Raw genomic sequence first — 13,392 nt, 5'->3', positions numbered from 1 at the left:
TAGGATTAGTATAAATGGGTGGTTGTTGGGCGGCACAGACTCAGTGGGCCAAAGGGCCTGTTTCAGTGCTGTATCTCTCTCTCTAAAACATTTTATGTTTTCAAGAAGGAGTTAGATATAGCTCTTGGGTTTAAAGGGATCAAAGGATATGGGGCGAAAGCGGGAACAGGTTACTGAGTTAGATGATCAGCCATGATCATAATGAATGGCGGAGCAGGCTCGAAGGGCCGAATGGCCTACTCCTGCTCCTATTTTCTACATTTCTATGTGACACCGATCTTGAGCAATCCCTCGTCAGAGTCCCAGCAGATGACAAACTAATCCTCCTCAGTGACTTCAACGCCAGAGTCGGGAAGTATACTGATCTCTGGAAGGGGGTGATTGGAAAGGAAGGAGCAGGCAAGGCAAACTCCAACTGAGTTCTCCTCCTGATGAAATGCCTTCAGCATGACCTCGTCATAACTAACACCCTGTTCCACCGAGACAAACACGACATGACAACCCCCGGGGTCCAAACACTGGCACCTACTCGACTACGTCATCGTTCAAGCGAGGGACCGCAGAGATGCCCACATCACCCACACCGTGTCAGATACCGAAGACTGTGGACCGACCATTGCCTCATCCGAACTACCATCTCCATCAGCCTAGCCCCCCAGCAGCGCAAGAAAATTAACATTCAATGCCTCAAAGATCCTATTTCTTATGCCCACCATGGAATCTTCTTGAGTATTTGGGGTGCTGCCCCCATCCCCTCCACTGTGTGGGTTGCTCCAGGCCAATTTTACCAGACCCACTCTAGATCTAAACGGAACACGAGGGTCAGTACTCACAAGAACTGCAGTGTGATTCCAGCCTTTTTCATGCTGCTTGTGATGACATCCAACTGGTCGGAACTGAAGGGACTGTTGAGATCGGTGAACACTGCGATATGCAATTTCTCATACTTCTTTCCCCTAAAAGGCAAAATGATATAAGACTGATTGACAGAATCATGTCATGCCAGGTAGATACAAGATCAGATCATACTAAAAAAGCTGGCTATGCTTAGGGTAGATAAGTTACCTGGCCCGGATGGCTGGCATCCCAGGTTGCTAAAGAAAATGGAGATAGCCGAAGGGCTTGCCATAATCTTCCAATGTTCCCTGGATTTAGCCCAGCAGTTCTATGTTCATGCCTCCTCTACAACATTATAAGAGGGGTCATAAAAGGATGCAAGGGAACTTTAAAGGTTTAGGGCAGGAATCCAAGCTTATGGACTAATTGGTTGAAGACACAGCTGTCAGTCGTGCGGCAAAAAGATTGGGGAAAGTACAATTGGCCAGAGTTGCAGGATCGCAGCTGCTAATAAGATGAGAATTTTAAATGAGAAGCAGGTGGACCAGGAACCAATAGACATACATAAAATTACATATGAAGTACAGCAGAGAAACAGACAGTTTGGCCCAACAGGTGAATTCCAGCGGTATGCTCCACACGAACCCCCTCCAAACGTCATGTAACCTGATCAGCAAAACAAACAAAGAACAGTACAGCACAGGAACAGGCCATTCGGCCCTCCAAGCCTGCGCCGATCTTGACGCCTGCCTAAACTAAAACCTTCTGCACTTCCGGGGTCCGTATCCCTCTATTCCCATCCTATTCATGTATTTGTCAAGATGCCTCTTAAACGTCTCTATGGTACCTGCTTCCACCACCTCCCCTGGCAACAAGTTCCAGGCACTCACCACCCTCTGTGTAAAGAACTTGCCTCGCACATCCCCTCTAAACTTTGCCCCTCTCACCTTAAACCTATGTCCCTTCGTAAATGACTCTTCCACCCTGGGAAAAAGCTTCTGACTATCCACTCTGTCCATGCCGCTTATAACTTTGTAAACCTCTATCATGTCGCCCCTCCACCTCCGTCGTTCCAGTGAAAACAATCCGAGTTTATCCAACCTCTCCTCATAGCTAATGCCCTCCAGACCAGGCAACATCCTGGTAAACCTCTTCTGTACCCTCTCCAAAGCCTCCACGTCCTTCTGGTAGTGTGGCGACCAGAATTGCACGCAATATTCTAAGTGAGGCCTAACTAAAGATCTGTACAGCTGCAGCATAACTTGCCTATTTTTACACTCTATGCACCGACCGATGAAGGCAAGCATGCCGTATGCCTTCTTGACTACCTTATCCACCTGCGTTGCCACTTTCAGTGACCTGTGGACCTGTACGCCCAGATCTCTTTGCCTGTCAATACTCCTAAGGGTTCTGCCATTTACTGTATACTTCCCACCTGCATTATACCTTCCAAAATGCATTACCTCACATTTGTCTGAATTAAACTCCATCTGCCATTTCTCCGCCCAAGTCTCCAACCGATCTATATCCTGCTGTATCCTCTGACAATCCTCATCACTGTCCGCAACTCCACCAACCTTTGTGTCGTCCGCAAACTTACTAATCAGACTAGCTACATTTTCCTCCAAATCATTTATATATACTACAAAGAGCAAAGGTCCCAGCACTGATCCCTGCGGAACACCACTAGTCACATCCCTCCATTCAGAAAAGCACCCTTCCACTGCTACCCTCTGTCTTCTATGACAGAGCCAGTTCTGTATCCATCTTGCCAGCTCCCCTCTGATCCCATGTGACTTCACCTTTTGTATCAGTCTGCCATGAGGGACCTTGTCAAAGGCTTTACTGAAGTCCATATAGATAACATCCACTGCCCTTCCTTCATCAATCATCTTTGTCACTTCCTCAAAAAACTCAATCAAATTAGTGAGACACGACCTCCCCTTCACAAAACCATGCAGCCTCTCACTAATAGGTCCATTTGTTTCCAAATGGGAGTAAATCCTGTCCCGAAGAATCCTCTCTAATAATTTCCCGACCACTGACTTAAGACTCACCGGCCTATAATTTCCTGGATTATCCTTGCTACCCTTCTTAAACAAAGGAACAACATTGGCTATTCTCCAGTCCTCTGGGACCTCACCTGTAGCCAATGAGGATGCAAAGATTTCTGTCAAGGCCTTCTACTCCTTTCTCCCTCAGGCAGTGATCTAGCTTCCCCTTAAAATACATCTGTGCCATTCTCAACTACTCCTTCTGATAGTGAGCACTGCATAGTGTCAACACAATGAGAAGGGATCTAGCCAGGGTAGAATGGAACCAAAGGCTCGCAGGAAGAGCTGTATCAGAACAATGGGTTATCTTTAAGGAAGAGATGCTTCAGGTACAAGCTAGGAACATTTCAACAAGGGTGAAAGGTGGAAGAACCAAGAACAGGGCTTCTTGGTTGACAAAAAACATAGAGATGATGATGAAACAAAAAAAGAGGGTGTATAATGCATGTCAGGTGAACTCATCAAGTGAGAACTAGGTCATATACAATAAGTTGAGAGAGGAGATGAAGAGGAAAATAAGACTGGCAAAGAGAGATATGAAATCAGAATGGCAGTTAACATAAGAGGGAACTCAAAGATCTTCTTCAGCATGTAAATATTAAGCGAGTCGAAAGAGGAGGAGTGAGGCCTATTAGGGACACAGAGGCTAATATAGGCTGAGAGGTGCAGGACAAGGCTCAGAGACTTAATGTGTAATTTGTATGTGTTTCCTAAAGAAATGGAAGTTGACAAAATATCAATAGAAGCAGTGAGAGTAGAGGCAACAGATAGGATAAAACTGGAGGTTCGGGGGGAGGAGAGGGCCAGTAGAGGTACTAAAAACGTTGGCTATGCTTTGGGTAGATAGGTCACCTGGCCTGGATGGCTTTCATCCCAGGTTGCTAAAAAAATGGAGATGGAGATAGCGAAAGGGCTTACCATAATCTTCCAATCTTCCCTGGATACAGGGGAGGTACCAGTAAAGGCCTGCCATCCAACGGGACCCGACGACATGTGTCGGGGTCGGGTCGGGCCGGCCCCAGCTTTCGGGCTCGGGTCAGGCCAAGTCCAGGTCGGGCTGGGTCAGGTCGGGCCAGACACACACGGTAAGTGCTCTGCTGGTAAGCATTAAAAATAGGAAACTTACCTGAGCTGGGAGTCCGGGACGAAACGGACTCTGCGCAGTGAGCGAGTGACGTCACTATGATGTCATAACGCATGCGCTAGCTTCGTGGAGCTTCCCAGACGGAAGGTAAGTAAAGGGATGGTCAGGTCAGGTCGAGTCGGGGTGGGACTCGGGTCGAAATTGGACAGACTCGGGCCGGGTCCGCTGTGGATCAGTCGGGTTCTTTTTCCCCAATCTGAGCATGCCTTTAGGTGCCAGAGGATTGGTGAGTGGCAAATGAGACACCCTTATTCAAGATTTTTTTAAATTATTCGTTCATGGGATGTGGGCATCGCTGGCTAAGCCAGAATTTATTGCCCATCCCTAATTGCCCTTGAGAAGGTGGTGGTGAGCTTCCTTCTTGAACCGCTGCAGTCCACGTGGGGTAGGTACACCAGAATGCTGTTAGGAAAGGAGTTCCAGGATTTTGACCCAGCGACAGTGAAGAAACGGTGATATAGTCCAACGTCAGGATGGTGTGTGGTTTGAAGGGTTACTTGTAGGTGGTGGTGTTCCCGTACATTTGCTGCCCTTGTTCTTCTCGGTGGTAGAGGTGCTGTCGAAGGAGCCTTGATGCATTGCTGCAGTGCATCTTGCAGATGGTACAAACTGCTGCCGCTGTGAGTCAGTGGTGGCGGGAGTGAATGTTTGTAGATGAGGTGGCAAACATGCGGGCTGCTTTATCCTGGATGGTGTCGAGCTTCTCGAGTGTTGTTGGAGCTGCACCCATCCAGGCAAGTGGAGAGTATTCCATCACACTATAAACTTGTGTCTTGTAAATGGTGGACAGGCTTTGGGGAGTCAGGAGTGGAGTTACACGCCTCAGGATTCCTAGCCTCCGACCTGTTCTTGTAGCCACGGTATTTATATGGCTACTCCAGTTCAGTTTCTGGTCAATGGTAAACTCCCAGGATGTTGATAGTGGGGATTCAGCGATCTTAATGCCATTAAATGTCAAGGGAGATAGTTAGATTCTCTCTTTTTGGAGGAAGTCATTGCCTGGCACTTGTGTAGGGCAAATGTTACTTGCCACTTATCAGCCCAACCCCAGATATTGTCCAGGTCTAGCTCCATTTCTACACGGACTGCTTCAGTATTTGAGGAGTCGCGAATGGTGCTGAACATTGTGCAATCATCAGCGAACATCCCCACTTCTGATCTTATGATTGAAGGAATGTCATTGATGAAGCAACTGAAAGTTGGGCCGAGGACACGACCCTGAGGAACTCCTGCAGTGATGTCCTGCAGCTGAGTTGATTGACCTCCGACAACCACAACCATCTTCCTTTGCGCTAGGTACGACTCCAACCAGTGGAGAGTTTTCCCCGATTCCCATTGACTCGAGTTTTGCTAGGGCTCCTTGATGCCATACTCAGTCAAATGCTGCCTTGATGTCAAGGGCAGTCACTCTCAACTCACCTCTTGAGTTCAGCTCTTTTGTCCATGTTTGAACCAAGACTGTAATAAGATCAGGAGTTGAGTGGACCTAACGGAACTGAGCAGGTTATTGCTAAACAAGCACTGCTTGACAGCACTGTCAAGGACACTTTCCACCACTTTACTGATGCTGATGGGGTGGTAATTGGCCAGGTCAGACTTATCCTGCTTTTTGTGTACAAGACATATCTGGGCAATTTTTCACATTGCCGGGTAGATGCCAGTGTTGTAGTTGTAATGGAACAACTTGGCTAGGGGCGCGGCAGGTTCTGGAGCACAGGTCCTCAGTACTATTGCCGGAATGTTGTCAGGACCCATAGCCTTTGCAGTATCCAGTGCCTTCAGCCGTTTCTTGATATCACGTGGAGTGAATCAAATTGGCTGGAGACAGGCATTTGTGATCCTGGGGACTTCAGGAGGAGGCTGAGATGGATCATCCAATCAGCAGTTCTGGCTGAAGATTGTTGCAAATGCTTCAGCCTTATCTTTTGCACTGATGTGCTGGCTCCCCCATCATTGAGGATAGAGATATTTGTGGAGCAACCTCCTCCAGTTAGTTGTTTAATTGTCGACCACCATTCATGATGGATGTGGCAGGACTGCAGAGCTTAGGCCTGATCCGTTGGTTATGGGATCGCTTAGCTCTACCAGGTGCTGCTTATGCTATTTGGCATGCAAGTAGTCCTGAGTTGTAGCTTCACCAGGTTGACACCTCATTTTGAGGTATGCCTGGTGCTGCGCCTGACACGCCCTCCTGCACGCTTCATTGTCCCCCCGGCTTGATGGTAATGGTAGAGTGGCGAATATGCTGGGCCACAAGGTGACATATTGTGGTTGAGTACAATTCTGCTGCTGCTGATGGCCCACAGCGCCTCATGGATGCCCAGTTCTGCATTGCTAGATCTGTTCGAAATCTATCCCATTTAGCACGGTGGTCGTGCCACACATGATGGAGGGTATCCTCAACATGAAGATGGGACATTGTCTCCACAAGGACTGTGCGGTGGTCACTCCCACCAATACAGTCATGGACAGATGCATCTGCGGCAGGCAGATTGGTGAGGACGAGGTCAAATATATTTTTCCCTCTTGCTGGTTCCCTCACCACCTGCCACAGTCCAAAGAAGCTGCATCACTCCAAGCCTTTAGGACACGGCCAGCTCGGTCAGTAGTGGTGCTAGCGAGCCAGTCTTGGTGATGCACATTGAAGTCCATCATTGGGTGTAAAAGGAGGAGTGGGGCCGATTAGGGACCAGAAAAGGGATTTACAAATGGAGGCAGAGGGCACAGCTGAGGTATTAAATGGAATACTTTGAATCTGTCTTTACCAAGGAAGAAGATGCAACACAGGCAATGTTGTATGCAGGTGCAACAGGCGGTAAAAAAGGCAAATGGTATGTTGGCCTTCATAGCGAGAGGATTCGAGTACAGGAGCAGGAATGCCGTGCTGCAATTATACAGGGCCTTGGTGAGGCCACACCTGGAATATTATGCGCAGTTTTGGTCTCCTTATCTGAGGAAGGATGTTCTTGCTATAGAGGGAGTGCAGGAAAGGTTTACCAGACTGATTCCTGGGATGGCGGGAGGAGAGATTGAGGAGAGGTTGAGTTGGTTAGGATTATATTCGCTGGAGTTCAGAAGAGTGAGGGAGGATCTCATAGAAGCCTATAAAATTCTAACAGGACTTGACAGGGTAGATGCAGAAAGGATATTCCCAATGGTGGGGGAGTCCAGAAGCAGGGGTCATAATCTAAGGATACAACAACACCGCACCAAACAGCACGAAAAAAGAAAAGAAGGTACCAGCCCTTCGTTTTGCAAGCTGGAACATCAGAACTATGTGTCCTGGCCTGTCAGAAGACCTTACACAAATCAATGATTCTCAGAAGACTGCCAGCATTAACAACGAGCTCAGTAGACTCAATGTGGACATTGCAGCACTTCAGGAGACACGCATCCCTGCGAGCGGATCTCTAAGAGAGCAAGACTACACCTTCTTCTGGCAGGGTACGGATCCTGAAGAACCAAGACAGCATGGAGTGGGCTTCGCCATCAGAAACTCTGCGCTCAGCATGACAGAGCCACCTTCAAATGGCTCAGAACGCATATTGTCCATCCGACTGCCCACCGCCTCTGGTCCAGTACACCTACTCAGCATCTATGCTCCAACACTCTGCTCCCCACCTGAAGATAAAGACCAGTTCTATGAGGAACTCCATAATATCATTAGTAGCATCCCCAATACCGAACATCTGTTCCTGCTGGGGGACTTTAATGCCAGGGTTGGGGCCAACCATGACTCATGGCCTTCCTGCCTTGGGCGCTATGGCATTGGAAGTATGAATGAGAATGGACGGCGATTGCTTGAGTTGTGTACCTATCATAACCTCTGCATCACCAACTCGTTCTTTCACACTAAACCCTGTCACCAGGTTTCTTGGAGGCAATCAAGAACACGTCGTTGGCACCAGCTGGACCTCATCGTCACAAGGCGAGCCTCCTTAAACTGTGTTCAAATCATACGCAGATTCCACAGTGCGGACTGCGACACCGACCACTCCCTGGTGTGCAGCAAGGTTAGGCTCAAACCAAAGAAGCTGCATCATTCCACAAGGGCCACCCGCGCATCAACACGAGCAGAATTTCTTATCCACAGCTGTTACAAAAATTTCTAAATTCACTTGAAAAAGCCCTTCAAAACACTCCCACAGGGGATGCAAAGACCAAGTGGGCCCACATCAGAGACGCCATCTATGAGTCAGCCATGATCACCTATGGCAAACGTGTGAAGCAGAATACAGACTGATTTCAATCTCATTTTGAAGAGCTGGAACCTGTCATAGCTGCGAAGCGCATTGCACTGCTGAACTACAAAAAAAGCCCCCAGCGAGTTAACATCCGTAGCACTTAAAACAGCCAGAAGCGCTGCACAAAGAACAGCCAGGCGCTGTGCAAATGACTACTGGCAACACCTATGCAGTCATATTCAGCTGGCCTCAGACACCGGAAACATCAGAGGAATGTATGATGGCATTAAGAGAGCTTTTGGGCCAACCATCAAGAAGATCGCCCCCCTCAAATCTAAATCAGGGGACACAATCACTGACCAACGCAAGCAAATGGACTGCTGGGTTGAGCACTACCTAGAACTGTACTCCACGGAGAATGTTGTCACTGAGACCGCCCTCAATGCAGCCCAGTCTCTGCCAGTCATGGATGAGCTGGACGTACAGCCAACAAAATCGGAACTCAGTGATGCCACTGATTCTCTAGCCAGCGTGAAAAGCCCCTGGAAAGGACGACATTACCACTGAAATAATCAAGAGTGCTAAGCCTGCCATACTCTCAGCACTCTACGAACTGCTTTGCCTGTGCTGGGACGAGGGAGCAGTACCACAGGACATGCGCGATGCCAATATCATCACCCTCTATAAAAACAAAGGTGACCACGGTGACTGCAACAACTACCGTGGAATCTCCCTGCTCAGCATAGTGGTGAAAGTCTTCGCTCGAGTCAGCAGACGTGGTCTCTTCAGACTACTAGAAAAGATCGGATGTCCACCAAAGCTACGAAGTATCATCACCTCATTCCATGACAATATGAAAGGCACAATTCAGCATAGCGGCACCCCATCAGACCCCTTTCCTATACTGAGTGGTGTGAAACAGGGCTGTGTTCTCGCACCTACACTGTTTGGGATTTTCTTCTCCCTGCTGCTCTCACACACGTTCAAGTCTTCAGAAGAAGGAATTTTCCTCCACACAAGATCAGGTGGCTGGTTGTTCAACCTTGCCCGCCTAAGAGCGAAGTCCAAAGTACACAAAGTCATCAGGGAACTCCTCTTTGCTGACGATGCTGCATTAACATCTCACACTGAAGAGTGTCTGCAGAGTCTCATCGACAGGTTTGCGGCTGCATGCAACGAATTTGGCCTAACCATCAGCCTCAAGAGAACAAACATCATGGGACAGGACGTCAGAAATGCTCCATCCATCAATATCGGCGACCACTCTGGAAGTGGTTCAAGAGTTCACCTACCTAGGCTCAACTATCACCAGTAACCTGTCTCTCGATGCAGAAATCAACAAGCGCATGGGAAAGGCTTCCACTGCTATGTCCAGACTGGCCAAAAGAGTGTGGGAAAATGGCGCACTGACACGGAACACAAAAGTCCGAGTGTATCAAGCCTGTGTCCTCAGTACCTTGCTCTACGGCAGCGAGTCCTGGACAACGTAGGTCAGCCAAGAGCGACGTCTCAATTCATTCCATCTTCGCTGCCTCCGGAGAATCCTTGGCATCAGGTGGCAGGACCGCATCTCCAACACAGAAGTCCTCGAGGCGGCCAACATCCCCAGCTTATACACACTACTGAGTCAGCGGCGCTTGAGATGGCTTGGCCATGTGAGCCGCATGGAAGATGGCAGGATCCCCAAGGACACATTGTACAGCAAGCTCGCCACTGGTATCAGACCTACCAGCTGTCCATGTCTCCGCTTTAAAGACATCTGCAAACGCGACATGACGTCCTGTAACATTGATCACAAGTCGTGGGAGTCAGTTGGCAGCGATCGCCAGAGCTGGCGGGCAGCCATAAAGGCGGGGCTAAAGTGTGGCGAGTCGAAGAGTCTTTGCAGTTGGCAGGAAAAAAGACAGAAGCGCAAGGGGAGAGCCAACTGTGTAACAGCCCCGACAACCAATTTTTTCTGCACCACCTGTGGAAGAGTCTGTCACTCTAGTATTGGCCTTTATAGCCACTCCAGGCGCTGCTGCACAAGCCACTGACCACCTCCAGGCGCTTACCCATTGTCTCCCGAGACAAGGAGGCCAAAGAAGAAGACAGGGTAAACCCTTCAGGACTGAGATGAGAATTTCTTCACCCAGAGTGTGGTGAGCCTGTGGAATTCGCTACCACAGAAAGCAGTTGAGGCCAAAACATTGTATGTTTTCAAGAGGAGTTAGATATAGCTCTTGGGGTGAAAGGGATCAAAGGATATGGGGAGGAAAGCAGGAACAGGTTACGGAGTTGGATGATCAGCCATGATCATAATAAATGGCGGAGCAGGCTCGAAGGGCCGAATGGCCTACTCCTGCTCCTATTTTCTATGAAAGAGGAGGTAAGTCAAACACTGGAGGGGTTTAAAATTGATTGAGGAAATATTACATAGCCTGTCTGTACTTAAAGTGGATAAAACACCAGGACCAGATGAGATGCATCCAACGATACTGAGGGAGGTGAGGGTGGAAATTGCAGAGGCACTGGCCATAATTTTTCAGAGGACTGGAGAACTGCAAACATTACACCCTTGTCCAAAAAAGGGTGTAAAGATAAGCCCAGCAACTACAGGCCAGTCAGTTCAACTTCGGTGGTGGGAAAATTTCTAGAAAAAATAATTTGGGACAAAATCAAAAGTCACGTGGACAAACAGGAGTTAATTAAGGAAAGCCAGCATGGATTTCTTAAGGGAAAATCATGTTAAACTAACTTGGAGTATTTTGAGGAGGTAACAGAGAGGGTTGATGAGGGCAATGCTGTTAATGTGGTGTACATGGACTTTCAAAAGGCGTTTGGTACAGTGCCACACACAGACTTGTGAGCAAACTTGTAGATCATGGAACAAAAGGGATGGTAGCAACATGGATACGAAATTGGCTGAGTGACAGGAAACAGGGCAGTAGTTAATGGATGTTTTTCGGGCTGGAGGAAGGTTTGTAGTGGAGTTCCCCAGGGATCAGTGTTGGGACCCTTGCTTTTCCTGATGTATATAATGACCTCGACCTTGGAGAACAGGGCACAATTTCAAAGTTTGTGGATGATTCAAAACTTGGAAGCATTGTGAACTGTGAGGAGGATAGTGTAGAACTTCAAAAGGACATGGACAAGTTGGTGGAATGGGCAGGCAGGTGGCAAATGAAGTTCAAGACAGAGAAATGTGAAGTGATTCATTTTGGTACGAAGAGCATGGAGAGACAATATAAAATAAAGGGTACAATTCTAAAAAGAGTGCAGGAAATGTACATAAGTCATTGAAGGTGGCAGTACAGGTTGAGAGAGCTTTTAATAAAGCATCCTTTATTAATAGGGGCATAGAGTACAAGAGCAAGGAAGTTATGTTGAAGTTGTATAAGACACTAGTTCAGCCTCAGCTGGAGTACTGCATCCAGTTCTGGGCGCCGCACTTTAGGAAAGAAGTGAGGTCATTGAGAGAGTACAGAAAAGATTCACGGGAATACGAATATCCGAATTAAGAGCAGGAATAGGCCACTTGGCCCTTTGAGCCTGCTCCGCCATTCAATAAGTTCATGGCCAAACTGATTACTCCACATTTCCACCTACCCCCCGATAAACTTTCACCCCCTTGCTTACTAAGAATCTATTTACCTCTGCCTTGAACATATTCAAAGACTCTGCTTCCACTGCCTTTTGAAGAGAATTCCAAAGATTCACGACCCTCAGAGAAAAAATTTCACCTCATCTCTGTATTAAATGGGCGATTCCTTATTTTTAAACAGTGGCCCCTGGTTCTAGATTCTCCCACAAGGGGAAACATCCTTTCCGCATCCACCATGTCAAAACCTCTCAGGATCTGATATGTTTCAATCAAGTCACCTCTTACTCTTCTAAATTCCAGCGGATACAAGCCTATCCTGTCCAATCTTTCTTAAGATAGCCTGCCCATTCCAGGTATCAGTCTAGTAAACCTTCTCTGAACTGCTTCCAATGCATTTACATCCTTCCTTAAATAAGGAGACCAACACTGCACACAGTATTCGAGATGTGATCGCACCAATGCCCTGTATAAGCTGAAGGATAACCTCCCTACTTTTGTATTCAATTCCCCATGCGATAAACAATAACATTCTATTAGTTTTCCTAATTACGTGCTGTATCTGCAAACTAACCTTTTGTGATTCATGCACTAGGAGACCCAGATCCCTCTGCATCTCAGAGCTCTGCAATCACTCACTATTTAGATAATATGCATCTCTGTTATTCTTCCTGCCAAAAGGGACAACTTCACATTTTCCAATATTATACTCCATCTGCCAGGTCTTTGCCCACTCATTTAACCTATCTATATCCCGAGCGGCAGCAGGCTCTCTCTCACTCCCTGTGTCTCTCAGCGCGCGCTGGGACTCGAAAAGAGAAAAAAAACTGAGTGACATGACGGGAATTCAGCAAGGTAACTGCTTGGGTAAGTAACAGTTGTTAGTGCATTTAAATTGCTTTAAAAGGGGGAAACTTTTTTTTTTAAAAACCTCAAGTGATAAGGTGAGTAGTACTAATTAAATTTTATTTATTAATTTATTAAGGACTTTAAATTGTAGTGGGTAGTGGAGTGGAACAAGACCCCAACTGTAATTAGTATTTTTTAAAGGGAGTAATTAAATTAACTTAAAGCTAAGTCAAGGCAGGAGAACTCAGCCCCGTGATATGCTCCTCCTGCACTATGTGGGAAATCAGGGATTCTTCCAGTGTCCCTGACAAACATGTGTGCAGGAAGTGTACCCATCTGCAGCTACTGACCACCCGCAACTCAGAGCTAGAGCTGCAGGTAGATTCACTGCGGAGCATTCGTGATGCTGAGGACGTTGTGGATAGCACGTTTAGTGAAGTGGTCACACCGAAGGTAATGACAGCACAGGCAGAAAGGGGATGGGCGACCACCAGGCGGAGTAATAGGCACAGGCAGGTAGTGCAGGAGTCCCTTGTGGCCATCCCCCTCTCAAACAGATATACCGCTTTGGATACTGTTGGGGGGGGGATGACCTCCCAGGGGAAAGCAACAACAGCCAAGTCCGTGGCACCGAGGATGGCTGTGCTGCACAGCAGGGCGGAAAAAGGAGTGGAAGAGCTATAGTGATAAGGGATTCTATTGTAAGGGGTACAGGGGAGGCTGTGGCATAGTGGTATTATCACT

General features: G+C 47.7%; 1 protein-coding gene across 1 annotated transcript in view; it reads right to left on the bottom strand.

Annotated features, from left to right (window-relative positions):
• xrcc5 (X-ray repair complementing defective repair in Chinese hamster cells 5) overlaps window positions 1-13,392 on the bottom strand; it is a 388,719-nt gene that overhangs the window by 297,477 nt on the left and 77,850 nt on the right. The window contains exon 5 of the mRNA XM_068034693.1: window positions 834-956. Within this exon, the coding sequence (XP_067890794.1) occupies window positions 834-956 (123 nt within the window). The remainder of the gene's footprint in view (window positions 1-833; window positions 957-13,392) is intronic.

The sequence above is a fragment of the Heterodontus francisci genome, chromosome 7, assembly GCF_036365525.1.
Source record: "Heterodontus francisci isolate sHetFra1 chromosome 7, sHetFra1.hap1, whole genome shotgun sequence".
NCBI lineage: Eukaryota > Metazoa > Chordata > Chondrichthyes > Heterodontiformes > Heterodontidae > Heterodontus > Heterodontus francisci.
Note: the sequence above shows the minus strand (reverse complement) of the source record. Positions and strands in the feature narration are given on the sequence as shown.